The sequence below is a fragment of the Salminus brasiliensis genome, chromosome 14 (assembly GCF_030463535.1).
Source record: "Salminus brasiliensis chromosome 14, fSalBra1.hap2, whole genome shotgun sequence".
Taxonomy (NCBI): Eukaryota; Metazoa; Chordata; class Actinopteri; order Characiformes; family Bryconidae; genus Salminus; species Salminus brasiliensis.
The window spans coordinates 13213497-13233659 of NC_132891.1; the positions used below are offsets into that span (position 1 = coordinate 13213497).

The 20163-nt window shown below is 42.1% G+C and overlaps 2 protein-coding genes across 2 annotated transcripts; one reads left to right on the forward strand and one right to left on the reverse strand.

Annotated features, from left to right (window-relative positions):
* LOC140534907 (mitogen-activated protein kinase 14A) lies at positions 1–7636 on the forward strand. The gene is made up of 12 exons (XM_072656511.1): positions 1–241; positions 1827–1956; positions 2853–2911; positions 3236–3347; positions 3607–3636; positions 4519–4566; positions 4726–4840; positions 5098–5169; positions 5614–5693; positions 5814–5892; positions 6243–6416; positions 7133–7636. The coding sequence occupies exons 1-12, from the start codon at positions 123–125 to the stop codon at positions 7192–7194; spliced, it is 1080 nt and encodes a 359-aa protein (XP_072512612.1). The 5' UTR covers positions 1–122; the 3' UTR covers positions 7195–7636.
* Positions 7637–14452: 6816 nt separating this feature from the next.
* On the reverse strand, positions 14453–19393 carry krt5 (keratin 5). The gene is made up of 9 exons (XM_072656564.1): positions 18753–19393; positions 16976–17184; positions 16796–16856; positions 16580–16675; positions 16308–16472; positions 16088–16213; positions 15731–15951; positions 15564–15622; positions 14453–15452 (listed from the first exon to the last, which is right to left on the reverse strand). The coding sequence occupies exons 1-9, from the start codon at positions 19320–19322 to the stop codon at positions 15172–15174; spliced, it is 1788 nt and encodes a 595-aa protein (XP_072512665.1). The 5' UTR covers positions 19323–19393; the 3' UTR covers positions 14453–15171.
* Between the last annotated feature and the right edge of the window lie 770 nt (positions 19394–20163).

Here is a 20163-nt window from a genome sequence, read left to right on the forward strand (position 1 = left end):
TACGCTAAGGCGTTTCTCAGCTCCACTCGTTTACCTGAGACTGAAGGGCGTCTGAGAGGACACCCCCCCCCCGAGCTGCACTGACCTGCTGGCCCACTGGAAGAAGGGACACGGCAGTGGCCATGGCTTCCCCTCTGAAAGCGTGCTTCCACAGGCTGGATATCCAGAAAACCACCTGGGACGTTCCGGATCGATACACATCATTGAACTCCATCGGCTCCGGCGCGTATGGGACAGTATGGTGAGGGTGCAGTAAACCTTTTACCATTTTACCTTGTTTGCACAGACTTTTTGAAACAGTTAGGTTAAGGAAATTCTGTGTACAGACATGAGCTACATATAGAAAGCAAATGTATAGCAGGCTGTGGCATTAATACCCGTCTGTCATGCTCTATAAATACCATACCCTCAGGCCATGTTCGCTGTCCACGGTTTTCTCTCTGATGTAAACCAACACACTGAGTCAGGTAAACATGTCAGGTATCTGATACCAAATTCTGCCAGACAAGTCCAGTGCTTCTTAATAAGCTAATGTAAATACCTGTAAGAGAAAATGTGCGTTTCAGGGGTTGCATACCTGAGGAGCAAGTTTCAGCAAGTTCGTGAAGATAAGCTGCAGTTAATAGAGTTGATCTGTTGGAAGATATTAGCACTGATGATGATGATGATGATGACCCTTCTTACTTAGTTAGATAGTTATCCCAGTGTCTGTGTGGACACCTGTACTGTAAAAATGGCCTGTCAGTTCAATAAAAACAAATGTTTAAGGTTTCAGTAAGACTTGAGTAGAGTGCAGATCTAACTGTATGGTGTAGAATGAGGTATAATCAGTAAAGCATCACAGAGAACTGCTTGAAATGACAAATCTAAAGCAAAATAAAGAGGATAGCTGGACCGAAGCAACGGTCTACATCAGTTCCAACCTCAAAAACACTTGAACTCAACCTTCTGCCAGGTTCCACTTTCCATAGTGTGCTGGATTCATCCTGCAGGTCAATCTGAACAGAATGAATGCTGTCATATCAGGTATTAAAGGGCTTCTACTGTGGAAAAGTGAATTTTGCTCACGTTTAAAAATGAAAGCGGACAGTTTTGTATAGTTAGTAAGAATAGCTAAAGGTGCTAGAATGGACAGTTCACTCCCCAGCCCATTCAGAGCATGTATGGACACTAGGCTGGTTTTGGGATGTCATAAAAACCAATGCATTAGCAAATTTCGTCGCTGTCCAATGAAAATCATGTATAACATTATACAGATATGAGATTATTCCAAATTGTTTAGAGCATTTATATTGGTCAGTTTATTCAGAATTATTTACACAGTGTTCAGAGCAGCTACAGGGTTCAAACCGTGGAGAAAACTAAAAATAGGCAAAAATAGAGATACATGGTTTTCATTGGACAGCAGCGATACGCACCTATTCTGCATGCAGCGGTTCAACTCCGCCCATTCGCACTAAAGGAGTTACTTGTTACTAAAGGAGTGTTTCAGCCGGATCTGCTTTTTGAGCCAATCAGAAAATGGGTAATTTACATAAATTGAACAGGCTGTGTCTTCTTTGCGTCTAAGAGATCTAGAGAGGTTGGAAATTGGTCATCTAAAAATAATTTGGGATTGCTTTGGTACATAAACCCGCACAGGTGTAAAAAGAGAGCCCAGGGCAACAAATAAAAGACAAATGTTGGATATGGGCACTTTAGAATGTAGTCCTAAACGGCTAGCTTGGAAAGTGTTATTAGTCTGGGAATGTTATCATCACAGCAGATAACATCATAATTCATATTTGAGTATTTCCACCTTATGTTGTGATTTATTACTTGTGCAGCTCCGCTACTGACCAGAAGACGAAGGAGAAGGTGGCCATTAAGAAGCTGTACAGACCTTTTCAGTCTCTCATCCACGCTAAGCGAGCATACAGAGAGCTCCGCCTGCTTCGCCACATCCAGCACGACAACGTGAGTCTCAGACCTCACAGCCATTTACATCAGGATTTGTACCCAATGCAGTTGGGAGAAAACTAGGGTAACTGTCATTACCTGTTGGTGAGCTGGTAATAAAAGGGTTTGCTGATGAGTAGCTGCACCTGAAAATCAATCTCGCACTCACACTTGTAAAAAATAGGACCGCAAAGGCTGTCAGATAAATCCGAGGCATGGTAGTCTTTGGTGTGGCACCATCCCCGTCTCCTCACCTAACCTGTTTTGTGTTTAGTAAACAGCCCACTCACCCCATGTTCCTCTGTGATCAGATTTAGGCAAGGTCCAACCACACATTGACCAACCATTGTCCAACCACACCTGATAAATGACTCGGATTTGTTCATTTAAACTTAATAAGGTTTAAATTTTGAGGTTTTTGCTGTTTGAAAGTTTGAAATCAGTGTTTTCAGATATCTATGACCGATGTAGTTAATTAATGATACGAGTATGAAATGTGTATGAAGAGTAAAACCACAATAATGAAATGTCATGAATTGGGTTTTCCGATATTCTGGCTGTTTATATTATAACAGTGAATAGCTTGAATTGATCATATTTCTAAGGTAGAGATCAGAACTGAAGGCAGATTTGACAAAAAATGATTGTCAGTAGATAATTACAGTAGGCCTAAGTGATTCATTTACACAATTCTTAAAATAGGACTTAGCCTCTAAATGTCCGCTTTAGGCAAGCGATGTATAATATCACTAATATAAATGAATATGGCAATAACGATTCTAAATATACTGCAGTGTGTGATGATAAATAAAGTGGCCTGACCAATGGATTAGCTTGAACACTGAAATGTTAATTGGGTCAGTTCTCTTTGTTCTCTAGCTTATCAAACCCAGTGTACTTTTTGTTTTCCAAAGGTGATCTGTCTCCTGAACGTTTTCACTCCGGACTCCTCACTGGAGACATTCCAGACTTTGTAAGTAGCAAAATGAGTAGAACACATTCCTGTGAGGAAATGCTCTGCCTGTTCTGACAAGCTAAATAGTGAAGAAGTATGTGTGTGTGAGAGAGAGAGATAGATAGAGTGACAGATAGAGAGAGAGAGTGGGTGTATGTGGACATGTGTGTACAGGTTATAAGGCAGGTTCTAATCTGAAACAGGGTTTCTTGTGTTTACTAAATGATTAATATTCAGGCTATGTTGTAACTACTATACAGTGATTTGCTAATTACTATGGAGCTAATATGTGTAGATGTAATCTTGTTTTGTTGTTTGTGTTTGTGTGTTTGCGCATTACAGCTACTTGGTAATGCCGCTTGTGGCTCAGGACCTGGGCCACATAATGAAAAAGAGGAGGCTCACAGAACGGGTGATAGTGTATCTGTTCTATCAGATCCTAAGAGGACTCAAGGTTTGGACACTCAGCTGCTTTTTTGTCGCTTAATGTCCAGCTGTAATCTATGAACATAAAAATACTATCATTTTTCGCTCTTATATGCAAACTCTTATTTGCATCTGATTTTAGTGCCTGCAGTTAACAACAATAATGCTGTTTAATGTGAAATTGTATTTGATTTTGCTGAAGGCAAATTTATGCATTTTCACACTCAAGACCTGACTGCTATAACAGACCATTGCATTCAGTAACTAACTGGAACTTTTCTCCTCAGTATATCCATTCTGCTGGAATCATTCATCGGGTATGTAAATTTTTCACATGCTATACATTCATCATTGATTACAGTTACTTGTCAGTATTGATCACATGGGCAATTATTATCTAAAGTAATCTATTATACCATTGTGTGTTGTGTGAAGAACTCCAAAGGATTTCTAGGTTTTCAGAGAAGAAGATTTACAAGGATTAGAAAATATATCAATTATATAACAAAATATATTTGTTTTCTTTGTTAGTCCCAGTGTTCGGTTTGTTTCCTTGTTTGTATCTCTTTGTGTTTTGTTTGTTTGGTTTAATATTGTCTTTAATAAACACCTGCCTCCACCCCCAAGCTCTACACACTGTAATATTAGCTTTGGATGCATCTTTAGCTTTCAGATGATGTCTAATTAGGAAGGAAGAGAGGAATTACATTATTCTAGATCAGAACTGCCCAAAATGTGGCCCTCCCCACAAACATGGCACTTTGGCTACCCACACCAAAACTGATTACTATACTAGTCTGATCAGGTTTTAGTCAGCTCTTAGGAATGCAGCAGGTCCATTCTTTACTGAAACAATCAGTATCAAGGTGCAGCATACAGGATTGAATATGGTATAGTCTGGTGCTAGCTTTAGGGTAAGATCTACATCCTAAATAAGATCATATTTGTGTTTTAAGCTTTTACAAGCCCCTTTGTTGTTTATTGGGCTTCTACAGGCTCCATTATTTTGTTTTAGGCTCTTACAAGTTAAATCAATAGAGACTGTAGCAGAAATTAGCTTGCTCTTTAATATGTTAATGTATTGTGAGAAGTATATTATGAGCTTATGCAGTCAACCTCACCAGCACAGAATGAAGTGACTGCAGTTGTTCTTATGTGTGCATAATGTTTAAGTTACTCATAATTCTCTTTTTGGTCAGGATCTGAAGCCAAACAATCTTGCCGTTGATGAAAACTGTGAATTAAAGGTAAACTCTGTTATACTTCAGAGCCTTGTTTCCTTTTCACACCAATTTTGCTCTGTTGAGATGAGAGACTTGGTTTGGTCAGGCTGTGACGCTACATTCTCTCTCTGTGTCTCCCTCTCCCTCACTGTGTTTGGCACACTCACCCACACACTTGCAAAGATCTTAGACTTTGGCTTAGCCAGACATGCAGAGATGGAGATGACGGGCTATGTTGTGACACGATGGTACAGAGCACCTGAAGTCATCTTTAACTGGATGCATTACACTCAGACAGGTGACATTTGGCCCCAATAAGCCATTTTTTGCCACTTCCTCCTCACATTCTCCAAGTGTGTAAACAATGATTCATGCTCTCTTCATGCTGTTACAAGCGTTTTGTGCTAACAGTGGTTTTATGGTTGCCGAGATACTTTTCTCCATCTCCAGGATCCTTTAATTATTGACCACAACTGGTTCTGATTCAGGAGCCCCTCCTCCAAACTTCACCTGCACATATGTAGATGTAGTAACACTCACTTGTTCTGTGTTCAGTTGACATATGGTCTGCTGGCTGCATCCTGGCTGAGATGATCACTGGACAGGTGCTTTTCCCAGGAAATGACAGTATCCTTTTTTTATGTTTTGTTGTCCACCTTTGTGCACTGCCTAGATGCTTTTTACATTGACTGAGTTGCCAGTTTATTAGAAACACTGTATCTGTAATTCTGTATCTACACCATTTGCCTACCATATACAGCCACTTTTGCACAGGCCACACTGATGATTTATTTTGTTATAAAAGACAGGGTAAACAGATTAGGATTTGCCCAAAACATTGTGTTTTAGGTTTGATTAACTACAGAGGTTGTTATTACTGCACAATAAAAAAAAAACTAAATGCATAATTTGGCCAAGAGTTCCAATACTTTCCCATACAATTGTATATAGTAGGATTATCTGATAAATTATCTGCCAATTATTGCAGGTACAGTCTAGGTGTACCCAGTGAAGTATATGCCAAACTACTGGAATGGTAGCAACTACGGTTTCCTTAACCTCATTTAATAGGTATGGATCAGCTGAATATGATCCTCAATCTAACAGGAACCCCAAACTCATCTCTGGTGCAGAAAATGCAGAGCAAAGATGTAGGAATCCACTCTATTCTGTTCTGTTGATTGAGCTCTTATCTTAACTTTCCTATTAAATGATATTTATAGTGCTTACCTTACCCAGTGAAACTAAATGACAGTTTGATGTTCTTACAGGCAAGGTCATATGTACAGTCTCTTCCAGTCCAGAAAAAGAAAGAATTCAAAAAAGTCTTTCCTACAATGGACTCCTGTGGTAAGTCTTTGACACTAGTTGAAGTATTAATATTGAGGCATATTTGAGTTTTCCTGTAATTTAGCAAGTATATATCAGTCTGAGAGCAGCGCTCCAGGTTTGTGTTTGTGTTTGAATGAGGGACTGTTATTTTTTATAATAACTCTGTGATTTGATTCAGGTGTGTTAGAGCAGGAAAAAACGTTTTAGGAAAAAAACACTGCTCCAGCACATCCCGCAGTGTTACTGAACAATGATATAATCCCCTGTGGTACGAATATGTAAAGCAGAGAAAGAGCACAGTGTGTTTGAAATGGGTGGGTACAGCTGGGTCGTCCCTAGCCTTGATGTAAAATGTTTTGCTTGTCTAGCTGTGGACGTGTTGGAGAAGACTTTGATGCTGGACCCAGAGGTCCGATGCACGGCTAAAGATGGACTGTCTCACCCTTACCTCAGCGAGTTCCACGACCCTGAAAACGAGCCAGAGTCACCACCTTACGACGACTCATTTGAGAGCATGGAGCTGGCTGTGAACGAATGGAAGAGTAAGAGCAAACACAATTTCGTGTACACACACTTTCAGCATGAGATTGAAATCACCACGATTTCAATCACATTTAGTTCAGTAATAAAATGCACATATACTTATTTTCATCTAATTCTGTGGAAGTTGGTATATCAAGTTGGTTCGTTCAGTCTCATTTGGAACCTTCACAGCTTTATTCATTTAGTAACACATGCTGAAGTAGTAGTATTTCAGCCTGCTTTCTTTAGAGGTGAATGACATATATCAGTCTTAACGGCACAGTAACACAAACAGCCTCTTTTATTCTAAAGAATAAAGAGAGGTTGTAAAATGATCAACAAATTTGAGGCATCCACAAGACCCGGAAGGCATCCTGTGGTATCTGGCACCAAGGCATTAGCGGCAGATCCTTTAAATCCTATGAGGTGGGGCCTCTATGGATCACATCAAGCCTTAGGTGGCATCAGTGTCATAGCAGGTCTTGAATGTATTGATCTTAATGTCTTCACATCAGACATAAACACAGACTTAAGCACTGTGGAGAATGAAAGTATGGAAGTGTGCACTTTCTCTTTCTGTATGTAGGCTGTGTTTGTTGCTTGTAATCGAAGGATCCTATAAAATGTTGCAGCCTTTGGAGCTGTAGCCAAGAGACGCAGCCTGCTTCATCTTCAATATGGACTTTGAGCCACGGCTACAGATTTCTCCCTCTAACTGACGTTTCCTCTCTCGTAGGCCTTATTCACATGGAGATTATGACCTTTGACCCTGACAATCCAAGCCAGACTGCAACATAACACTTTATCAGGAGCTGAGAGTGCACTGCAATCAGGAATTACGTTTAAGAACGTTTAAGGTGCATTAATGTGTCAACCAACACTTGTGCATGGGATGTACTGTATGTGTGTTTATGATGTGGATAGTAAGGACTGAAGTGGGGGGTCAAGTAGCTTAAGTTTCCTGCTGTTTTTTTCTGCCTTTACTCCCACTTTCACTCCCATGTAAGCAGTAACGTCAGAAAAATGTCTGCTTATGAACAAGTCGGATAAAAGACAAAAATGGACAACGGATTATAGCTTCTATTTGTCTAGTCCAAGAGCAAGTCTTGTAGACCAATGACCAAATGCTCTCAGGCTGCCTTTACACCTTGTTTGGCTTTGTATCTTTTTGTTTGGTTAACTGCAATGACTGAAGCACACCAAATAAAACCGACTCCTCTGAGATTCTGGTCCATGTTGACATGATTGTGTCATGCGATCCTTACAGATTTTTCATGAATACTTTCATGCTGCAAATGTCCTGTTTCACATCCCAAAGACGTGTTCTAATGGATTCCAGTCTGGTGTCTGGGTAGGCTGCATGAAGAACACTAAACTCATTGTCAAGTTTGAGACGACTTTTGCTTTGTGACATGGTGTATCATCATGCTGAAAGTAGTCGTTAGACGATGGGTAAATCGTGGTCATGAAGGGATGCACATGTCCAGGAACAATAAATAAGTAGTCTGTGGTGTTCAAGTGAAGTGTGCCAAGAAAACATAGCCCACATAATTCCACCTACTCCACCAGCCTGGACTCTTGATGCAGGTTGGGTTCAGATTCATGCTCTTGGCACTAAACAGACACACAGAGCAGGAAGGGGAAACACAAGACACCTATTACAGTTTTTTGCCTTAGTCCTCTTGTACAGCCGAGTACAAGTGGAGTAGTCCCAACTGTCAAAACAGACCAAACTAAACAAGCTACGCATTGTGGGCGTGTAAGTCATCTGGAAGGCTTATCTAGTCTTTATTTTTGGCCTAGTTCACATAAGCCAAGCAATAGAGATGCACTAAGATATCGGAATCATATCTGTATCTACAGATAACTGCTCAAAATCTGTTTTATTTGGATTGATATTAGTTATTCATTATCCTGCAGTTGTAAATCCACAAAAAGGGTGTCCCATACGCAGACTGTATCTGTAGATATTAGGGCTGAGTATTGGCAAGAACACATAATACTGTGAGAAAGGTGAAATATAACCTTTTTTATTTTATGACAACTGTCCTAACCCTTAAGCACTATTCAGACTGAATTAGTTTTACATGGGGATTCATGTAATTTTACTACATACAGCTGTCAAATTTATGACCGATTCACACAGGATAAGAAACCTCAGGCGTTAAGGACTAAGTTGGGAGTGGCTGAATGAGTGGCTTTTGCCGTCAGCTCCCAAAAACCATGCATAATTTGTAGTTTTCACCAAGCAATAATACCCAGCTGACAGCGTCCTGTACCCACTGGTAGTTATAATACCATGAATGAAAGCTATAGACTATCCTACACAATGCATTACCCAAAGCTGCCAGTAGCGTTGCACCTCTGAGGAGTCCTTTTGCTTGTCTTCTGGACTGGAGGTTTGGACTCTTTTTCCACAGAATATGATGAGAAAATGTTACTTTTATGGTTCCAGAATCTGTACTAATGCGGGAGGCCATAAAAATGGCTTATATGGTGCATTTGGACGGGACTGGAATCACGGGACAAAGTACATACAGGGGCATCGTATGGGGATGAAAACGTAGGATGGTTCTAAGGGCCTGTGGCTTACAGGGGCCCTAAAAATGTATGGCAGATTTTATAGAGTTGTGAAGCCCAGTGAAATATCTTTTCATGAGCATAATCATCTTTTCCTTGACATCATCTGAATACATTAGCCAAAATTATTTTTACGCTATCACGTTTATATTTACACTGTCGAGCAAAGGCATCCGTGATAGTCACCTGCTTGGACGCCCCCTCTCCAACCGGGTTCAGGTTTCCAGCTCGGTAAATTGAACTGGATGGTTGTGCTTTAAATGGGCTCTTAGGTTAGTTGTATTACCACCTTTTGTTGCCACTGTTTTTAGACAAAGACGACATACCGCCTCGTTAAAGCTGATGGGCTCTCCGCGCTCATATGGCTTAAAGCCAAAGTGTTCCCACACTGGAGCAGTGCAATGTGGCTTTGAAACCAAGTCCATCTTGAATTACTTCTCCAAACTTTCTTTCTGGATCTGTGTAACTTTTTTTTTTTTTGCAAATTCCTATTAGCCTCGAATATGTTCGCCAGCCAACATGCCTCCACCTGCGTCTGCCTCCTCTGTGTGCAACGCACGCGTTTCCTAACCCAAAATCATTACTAATCCTGTCCGAATGGGTCTATAGTATAAACACCATATATATATATATATATATATATATATATATATATATATACAGTCATGCCCGAAAGTATTCATACCCCTGTCAAAGTTTGACTTAAATTTACTTTTATTTAACCAGAAATTATATTTTTGCCTGGAAATGACACAGGCATCTCCCAGTAGATAACACGATGATGTCCAAGAGGCATCATTGTGGGAAAAAATATTTCTCAGCTTTTATACACATTTGAACAAAAAGTGGCATGTCCAAAATTATTCATACCCTTCTCAATAATTAATAGAAAAGCCTTAATTGGCTATTACAGCAATCAAACGCTTCCTGTAATTGCTGACCAGCTTTTTGCATGTCTCCACTGGTATTTTTGCCCATTCATCTTTAGTGATGAGCTCCAACTCTTTGAGGTTCGAGGGTCTCCTTGCCATCACCCTGATCTTTAGCTCCCTCCACAGATTCTCAATTGGATTCAAGTCAGGACTCTGGCTGGGCCACTGCAAAACATTAATGTTTTTGTCTGCTAACCATTTCTTCACCACTTTGGCTGTGTGTTTTGGGTCGTTGTCGTGCTGAAATGTCCACCGGTTCCCAAGGCCAAGTTTCTCTGCAGACTGCCTGATGTTGTTGTTGAGAATCTTGATGTATTGCTCTTTTTTCATGGTGCCATTTACTGCGATCAAGTTCCCTGGTCCATTGGCTGAAAAACACCCCCAAAACATTAGGTTCCCACCACCATGTTTGACAGTGGGGATGGTGTTCTTAGGGTTGAAGGCTTCTCCTTTTTTACGCCAAATGGTGCACACATCATTGTGGCCAAACAATTCAATTTTTGTTTCATCTGACCATAAAACAGAACACCAGAAGTCTTCTTCTTTGTCCAGATAAGCATTTGCAAAGGTCAAGCGGGCTTTTGTGTGCCTTTTCTGGAGAAGTGGTGTCCTCCTTGGCCTGCGTCCGTGGAACCCAGCAGTGTGTAGTGTCCGTTGAACTGTCTGCCTTGAGATGTCGCCACCAGCAGAGTCCAGATTCACCAGGATGGCCTTGGTGGTGATCCTTGGATTTTTCTTCACCTCTCTCACTATTCTCCTGGCCAGCACAGGTGTCACTTTTGGCTTCCGACCACATCTTTTGAGATTTTCCACAGTGCGGAACCTCTTGTATTTTTTTAATAATACTTTGCACTGTAGCCACTGGAACTTGAAAACATTTTGATATGGCTTTATAGCCCTTTCCTGACTTGTGAGCGGCCACAATGCACAGCTGCAGGTCCTTAGTGAGCTCCTTTGTCTTAGCCATGACTGTCCACAAACCAACTGCAGAGAGCTGCTGTTTTTCTCCTGTTGAGTTGAATAAAACAGCTGTTCCCAATGAATCAGGGTAATTAGGATGCTTTAAAACAGCTTGGACTATTTGGAATGGTATAGAACTTTGGATTTTCCCATATACTGTGACAGTTTTCAAAGGGTATGAATAATTTTGGACATGCCACTTTTTGTTCAAATGTGTATAAAAGCTGAGAAATACTTTTTCCCACAATGATGCCTCTTGTACATCATCGTGTTATCTCCTGGGAGATGCCTGTGTCGTTTCAAGGCAAAAATATAACTTCTGGTTAAATAAAAGTAAATTTAAGTCAAACTTTGCCAGGGGTATGAATACTTTCGGGCATGACTGTATATATATATATAAGAAAATAAAAGAAAAGCATCTGAGTGAAAGAAAAGTTGAGTACAACACTGCTCTCTAGCGGTCTTGTTTTAAATGCAACACAAATGAACCACATTTCAACATCAATCTTAGTATGTAAACCATTCATTAAAAATCAACACTGTGTTTCCTCAATACTTTCATATATTGATATTTTCTGACATGTCTAGTATGCAGTTGTCCAATAAAAAAAACATGTATCTACATTTTTGTCTACATGTAGTTTTCTTTATGGTTCGAACCGTGTAGCTGTTACTTTTAGTTTACATTGACTTCCAAGTTAATAACATTTTTGCCTTCTCTTGCAAAGTCACTAATTTGGAGATACATGTTTTTCATTGAACAGTGACGATATGTGCAAGAAAAATATACTTAATAGACTAAATAGCATCCACCATGAATTCCTCATTTGGTACCCTCAGTATTGGGCTGGACATCTGAAATAATGAAATTCTCTACTGCAGTCCAGCTTTTTAGGACAGCCTTTTAGTTTTTTTATCTAGTGTTTACATTTATTGATTTGAAAGGATGTGTTGCAGCCTCCTGTTTGGATATTTAGTGAGTGGCTTACTGAAAAACACTTGTCTTATAATGAGATACTGTCTTACATGAGCTTGAGTGAATTATTTTCTATCAGGGTGTCCTTTGTTCAGCAAAAGGTTTAAAGAGTACATCAAACCCTCATAAAAGAGAACACTAAAAGAGAAGGATTAAACATTAGAATTTGCCTGAAGAATACTGTATGTGTGTGTGTGTTTTTGTCACATTCAATTTCATTATTGGACTCATTGAATCGAGAGTTGCAGGGTAGTATACTTTGAAGGAAAATAAAGAGAAATATGTATTTTGCTGTAGCATTCTAAGAAACTCGCTTCCTTCAACTGTTGTGTGCATTCTTACTAGCAGACAGAGAAGAACCAAGGTGTGTCTGGATTTCCAGAAGTGCCACTAAGGGGCAGCAGTTTCCCATGATCCCCAGTAGCATTTCAGAGGGCTGGGCCTCTAATGGTACTCTTCACTTTCACTAAAATAGCTTAAATAGCTCAATAGCTTACTGTTACTCACTTGGAACTAATGTCAGGGGGATCTTTCAGGTAGCACAGACATACATAAGGCACTGCACCCTTTGCTGTACGTCTGACACCTGTGTATCGACCTTGACTGGCTAAACGTGAAGCTGTATTGACAATGAACACATTGCTCTAATGTCATGACCTGAAGAGTTCTGGATGTTCTAGCAAAGGACAGTCAGGTCATGTTTGATCTGATTTTAATGAGGCTCTATCTTAGAACTCCTTCATGTTTGGGTTCACATTGACAGTTTTATTTCCAAAGGAAGCCCCAGACAAGCACTCTCTCAAAGACATGTGCAAAAGTAACTCTGAGCCGCAAGCAAAACCAGTATTGAATGAAAGCCGTCTTTGATAGTCAGTGGTAAGCCAAGACGCTGGCTCTGGTGACTCACTCAGGGTTTTAAGGTCCCATGAGAATTGTCCTGAACAGTGCTAAGCCAATGTTTATCTGTTTGGCTAACAAGTGTTTCACGTAAAGTACCCATTCAACAATAATGCACAGTTGACTGGAGCTAGTCGCCCTTGCTTATCACCTTTGCTGATCTTATAGGCTGAGTGGAGGGTGTTGTCATAACATAAGAACAAAAACTAGTTCACCATGCCAATAGGAAAGTATGTGCATGCCATGGTAATGCTAGTGTTTGGAAGATGGAATTGGAAGTCTGTTTTGGTGATTTAAAAAAAATTATTGGTAACTCAAGCCTAAATCTTTCAGCTGATATGCATGGTGAACATACTGTCATTTTTCGACATTATTCTTAAACTCAGTTCAGCGTTAATATTTAATAATAAAGTTCAGGCTTATTTTGTGTTCATCCTTAATGGATGCCCAGCACTGGACACTTGTATATGCTGAGGTACAAACTGAAATAAAATCTTGACATATAAACTAATACCTCCATAAGTACTAGACTCAGACCCATGGAAAACAAGACAGTCAGTAAGGTGGTTCTCCTGGGAGTTAAAAGCTTACACACAAGTCAGCCATAACATTAATATAATAGGCGAAGTCAGTAACATGGATTGCCTTCAGTTAAGTGGCATATATTAGGCAGCAAGAGAACAGTCGGTTCTTGAAGGTGATGTGATAAAAGCAGAAAAAATGGGAAGCATAAAGATCTGGGACATTTTAACAAGGACAAAACTGTGATGGCTAAACGACTGGGTCAGAACAAAGAGGGACAAGAAGGACAACCTGTGAACCAGCGACAGGGTCATGAGCGTCTAAGGCCCAACGATGCAATCCATGGCACCTTCACCTTACAACTTGTGGAGTTATGAAATTAATACATTTTGGGAAAAGGAAAAAGCCTGAAGCCCCTCCTCTCTAATCTAACACCCTACAAATTCCAGCTATATTCACATGTCGACGATACGTTCTCCCTCCTCTCTTACAGTCTCCTCCCAAATCATCATGAGCTGAAGGCATGGTCTGAACTAGCAAAACAGGACTTAAAGGATCTGCTGCTAACGGTTCGGTGCCAGATACCACACAGGACGCCTTCAGGGGTCTTGTGGAGTCCATGCCTTGATTGGTCAGATCTGTTGTGGTGGCACAAGAGGGACCTGCTCAATATTAAGCAGGTAGTGCAAATGTTATGGCTGATCAGTGCATATTTAAGTTAAAAATTAATTGGTGGATTAAATAAAATAAAAATTGCAGCCTACAAGTAGGGGGATGTTGTCTATTTTCTGTTCAATCAATTCTTTTATTTACCATATTTGAATAGTGTTGGGTATATACACCATACTGAGCACTACATTGTCTTAATTTTTAAGGCTTGTCATTCAGTAACTGCTTTAAAAGAAAGACAGAAATTATGTATTTAGGAGAATAAAAAAAAGGAAATGTGCAACTTTACAACTGAGATCAGTTAATTTATTTATATATATATTCTGCTGTATGTTGCAGTATCTGCCACTCATTTAAGTGTGTAGAAGAGTTTCCCACTAGTTAGGAAACACATGTGACCTGAGGTTGACCATGTGAATTACATCACTTGTGAATTTTGAGCATGAACCAGAGAAAATAACAACAGTGGCAAAAAATGAAGTGTATAGAATCCACATTTATTCAGGTTTTGCAGTGGAACAGTCAATCAATCAATCACATTGCACAAAACTGGTCAGCCTTTGAGAAATAGAGGGTACAGGGCACTGACAACAGCTGTTCCAGGACGCAAGCTGGAGAACCCTGAAGCTGACCATGCAACTGCTCTATCCTCAAGAACATTATTAATGAATAGCTTTCTTGTTGCACCACTTGTGCCTTTCAAAAAATGTGGCAAATTGTTGGCAGTGCTGAAAGAAGTGTTTAAACAATTTGCCTCATTTTTGGAAACACTTTATTTTTTAACACTGAGCAACAGACACTTGTCAGGCTGGCAGTGAATGTGAAGAATGTGAGCTTGCTGCTATGTCCCTCTTTTATTTGCTTTCGTTTACATTCTTTTATCAAAGACAGGGCTGTACTCTGGAAGAGAATTATGGAGAAGCAAGAGCAAAAGCACACAGAGAACAACTCGATCATACCAACTCTGTAGACTTAGAGCATCCACTGAGCTTAATTTGAGCTGCGTAGCTATGCTATGTGTTAAACACATGTAAACATTTTTTATACAGGTCAGCAGATACTCTAGGAATACATGTAGCATGGTCAAAAGATAAAGAAGGGAAGAGATGCTGAGCACTGGAGAGAGTTGAGAGAGTTGATTTTTGGGCAGTTATTGAAACACGGGTCAGAATGGAGGTTATTTAGGACGACGTGGAGCTGAGAGCTGGGTCCGAGGGGGTTTCGAAGGACTCTGGGTGCTTAAAGGCGGCGGGATACCCCAGAAGAACGGGACACGGACATTCCACTTCCACCTCCGCTCAAGCTGATGCTGGAGCCACCACCAATGCCGCCACCCAGGCTGTAGCCAGATCCACCCCCTAGGCTGTAGCCAGATCCACCCCCTAGGCCAAAGCCAGATCCACCACCTAGGCCAAAGCCAGATCCACCACCTAGGCCAAGGCCAGATCCACCACCTAGGCCAAAGCCAGATCCACCACCAGCGCCGCCACCATAGCCGTAACCGCCGCCGAATCCAGCACCTGTAAAACAATAGCAACAGAATGGCTTTAGTGGTCTGTACTTTACGTCCAATGATCTGTTCAATGAGCGAACAAGTAACAGAGATATGTATACATAAATATAGAACTTACCGCCACCGCTGGAGCTCTCCTGAATGTGGATGGTTGCACTTCCACCACCGCTGGCAATCCTACAGACGGATTCATATGATTCAGTTTAGAGGCGAAAACTACCTGGAAATAAACTATTGACTTTGGGTAATTTTTCTTTTGCTTCTGTGAAAAGAAAATGGACTAACCTGGTCTCCTCTCCCTCCAGGAGTTTCCTGTAGGTGGCGATCTCAATGTCCAGGGCCAATTTGACGTTCATCAGCTCCTGATATTCACGCACTTGCCTTGCCATGTCCTGCTTGGCTCTCTGCAGGGCCTCTTCCAGTTCCTTAATGCGGAGTTTGGCATCCCTCACTGCTATCTCTCCTCTCTCCTCTGCCTCTGCAATCTGAGCCTCCAGGTTGGCACGCTAGCACAGAAAGAAACAAAAACAAGACAAAAACTCAAACCAACGTTTCTGGACCCAGCTACAGTCATATTCAGTGGTAGCATTTCTTGAAGAACCTAGAACATTTCTGTGGTTGGAAAAAAGCACAACTGCTCACCTGTCCCTTGACGGCCTCGATTTCATTCTGGAGTCGGCTGATCATGCGATTGAGCTCTGCAATCTCAGCCTTGGTGTTGCGAAGGTCATCTCCATATTGGCCAGCAGATGACTGCATCTCCTCAAACTGGTAAACAAGACCAAGGCAAGCATAAATTAGCCAATGCGTTCTAATCTAGTGGATGTTATCCTGCCAATTTATCCGAAAGGCTTTTTTTTACCTTCTGCTTGTACCACGACTCAGCCTCGGCACGGCTGCGGTTAGCAATGTCCTCATACTGGGCGCGCACTTCAGCCACAATGGCATCCATGTCCAGGTTGCGGCTGTTGTCCATCTCCACAATGACTGACGTGTCCTTGATCTGTCCCTGAAGCTCACGCAGCTCCTGAAAGTGTAAAATGCAAGCGTGAAGCACTGTGTGACACCTGAGACCTTGCCTCTGACAAGGGTGGACCACATCACAGTGAAAATAGAATTGGATCAGGTTCCTACCTCCTCGTAGATGGCCCTGAGGAAGTTGATCTCATCCTGAAGAGCGTCAACCTTAGCCTCAAGCTCAATCTTGCTCATGTAGGCCCCATCGACATCCTGTTGGGAGATTAGTGTAGTTTAACATGCTGGTTTACCTTTGGAAGCACAGAAGCTTGCAGATATTCTAGCATATGCATGAAAAATACAACTTCAAAGGAAAACAGTCCAAACTTGTACCTTCTTCAGCAGGACGAATTCATTCTCCACAGCGGCACGCTTGTTGATTTCATCCTCATATCTGCAATGTTACAAGCAGTTTTTAAAATTCAGCTCATGAAATTAGTCAAGTCAAGGCTAACAAGCAGATAAAAATGCATCCTTCACCAACTTTGGAATTCTACAGGCCAAGTGACTCACTTGTTCTTGAAGTCCTCCACCAGGTTCTGCATGTTCTTCAGCTCTCCCTCCAGCTTGATCTTCTCATTTCCAAGACCATCCAGCTGTCTGCGCAGGTTGGCGATGTAGGCCTCGAACATGGCGTCGATATTGGAACGGGTGGTCGTCTGCTCCTGAAGGAGACTCCACTTGGTCTCAAGCATCTTGTTCTGTTGCTCTAGGAAACGTACCTATAAGAGGGATGAACAGTGAAAAGCATGTTAAAAACAGAGGAAATCTATTGGGCACTGTTGCTAAATTGTTCAGTATCATTGTGCTGCTGTGGATATTTCTTAATTCAGCTAATCTGTATAAAAAAGGATAGGTGTGTTCATGCTGCATGTTGAGACTCGCTGAAGAACAGCTATAATCTGTGTGATTTATTAGCATAAGTGCAACTTTTCTGTTGGGTCTTGCTGACAGTGAAGAGTAATTGTTGCCCTGAGGCAAAGGCAGTCCTGGGGTAGTCTTATTAGCACCCCTCCCCTTCTGAGGTCATTGAAACACTGCCCTCTTTTGCCTCTGCAACATGTTCCAACTGGGCCTGTGCTTTGGTTTAGGCGCTCAGAACATTCTTTGCCATCAAATTAGTTTGGCAAAGACCCTTAAAGAATATTGGCAACCCTGTTGGCAGGCCGAAACAGGCATGGTGTGACACTCCTTGCCCCGCAGGCACAGGAGTGGAGTCACTCCCTGATATCAATTCCTACTATGCAATTACAGTGGTTCCGGGCATGCATTGCTGCAGAAATGATGTCTTTGAACTCTGCAAATTTTTAATGAAATGGATTTTATTCTTAAATGGCCTTTATGCTTCTGTGAACAAAGCTTTACCCATCTGTTGAACTGACCACAATTACATGAAACTTGATCTTGCCAGGACTATAGAAAGAGGTGAAAAGAATGCAGTGCCATACTGTGAAAAGCTGACACAGCATTTAAAAGACAGGGTGTGGTTGGAGGAGGAATTCTCCCAAGAGTAAACAACGCCCCAGTATTGATCAATTGTTTGTGAGATACATTACCCATTTGTGCCCCTACCACTCCCTCTTAGAGAAAATGTGCATGATTCAGATTTTGACTGCTTACTGCATCAGTGAAGCTGTTCATAAGCTATGCTACACCTTCTCACACCCAGAGCTGCTATGGGAATAGATGGCTAACTCTATCCATGCCCTTATTTGGAAAGAACCCGCTGTCATTGGATATGCCTAGGCTAAGGTTTCCAAACTTGTATAGATTGCTTCTGTCAAAGAAAACCACTCAAGTGTTTTTTAAGCCTTCATTGGCACAACAGGTATGCACTTTGACCCTGCACAGCAAAACAATATAGTGGTGTACAAATGATGGCTAGAAAAAGCTTGACATGTGTGTTTTTAAAAACTGCTATAAATGCAGCACTACTAGGATTTCCGCATACAGGCCAAGACCTGTGAAATATTTCATAAACATTGGGCCTGCTCAGGTGAAGGCTCTGGTAGTTATTCAGAGATGTGTGAATGACTAAAGCCCTATAGCAGAGGTGTCTAGCTTTGGGCCCAGAATGCCTTAGGCAAGCACAGTTGGCTGATTTCCCTGCTCAAACACATTGTATACCAGGTATAGCAGGTGTGTTTGAGCAGGGAAATCACCACCAGTGCTGGATTCGGACTATCGAGAATGTAGCCTCCCCCCCCACCATATGGAGTCTTGCATGTATTACTTCAACTAAACCTACATCCATGAACAATCTGCCCAGCAAAAAGCAGAGAACACTCACCTTGTCGATGAAGGAGGCAAATCGGTTGTTGAGGGTCTTGATCTGCTCTTTTTCTTGTGTGCGTACAACCTGGATGTTGGGGTCGATCTCCAGGTTGAGGGGCTGAAGGAGACTTTGGTTGACGGTAACGGCTGTGATGGGGGGTGCAAAACCAGCACCACCAGCACCACCACCAAACCCGAGACCACCGCCAGCTCCACCACCGAACCCACTGCCGAACCCACCTCCACTGCCGAACCCACCTCCACTGCCAAACCCACCTCCACTACCGAACCCAACTCCACCACCGAACCCAGCTCCACTGCCATAGCCACCGCCGAAACCACTGCCTCCTCCAAAACCCAGACCACCTCCAAGGCCTCCACCCATGCTGCTCACACTGTAGCTGATGGTGGAGCCACCTCCGCCACCACCAAGACCGAAGCCAGAGCGACGGGAGCTGCTTGAGCTGAGCCTGGAGCCTGAGGGGGCTGCATAGGCAGAATGGCTGGAGAAGCTCTTTCTGATGCTGCCACCTCCCATGCCTCCGCCGGAGACATAGCTGATGTTGCGGACTGACGAGGTTGACATGATTGTCTTCAAAGGGAGGGCGCGGACAGAGAAAGAGCAGAGAGGACAGGAGCAGGTGAGCTCACTAAGAGGTGACTGAAATCCCTCTGAGTACTTTCTGTGTTGTGGAGGATGGCTTTTAAAGACCTCAGACAAGGGGGGGGGGAGTCACCTGGCCCTCCCACAACCAGCCTTAGGCATATCCTCCACCCCCACCTCACCTGAGCACGTAACCGCCCATCGTGTCAGACAGGTAGGGTAAGAGAAGTTCTGTAGGGGGAGGTGGCCTCAATACAAGCCTGCTGCCACACATACACACCAGAGAAAGTCAGAGGGAGAGGTGTAGGTCAATCAAACTATCATGCAAATGGCCCTTTACACACCCTTTTCCGATGCAAAATTGGCAGTTAGTTTCTGCCTACAAGAGTCTGACATTCCAGTGCAATCGATACTCTCTGGATCCGTTTCACACCTGTTAGGGTATACAATGTGAAATGCATTGGCATGTATATTTCATGAGGCTCAGATGTGCTGAGCTCGCTGTTTGCACTGGGCAACAGGCTAAAGGCAGGCATTTTCAATGGAGTAATATTTGATGAAGGGCTTCAACACAGTTGCACTGCACGCATCCCGATCTCTCACCATAGAGACTATTGTCATTAAATGGATCCTGTGTCCAGTAAGACAAATAGGCCTCTGTTCTCTCAGCTAAGAGAGTCCCTCCCTTCTACTGAGCATGATATGCTATTTACAGTCTCACATGTTGGCTGAGTGCAGGCATCTGCAAAGTGGCTAAGAGTTGAGACTGTTCTTTTAGCAAGAAGACAATGTGCAGCCAGTGTTAATAGCCAGAGCATATACG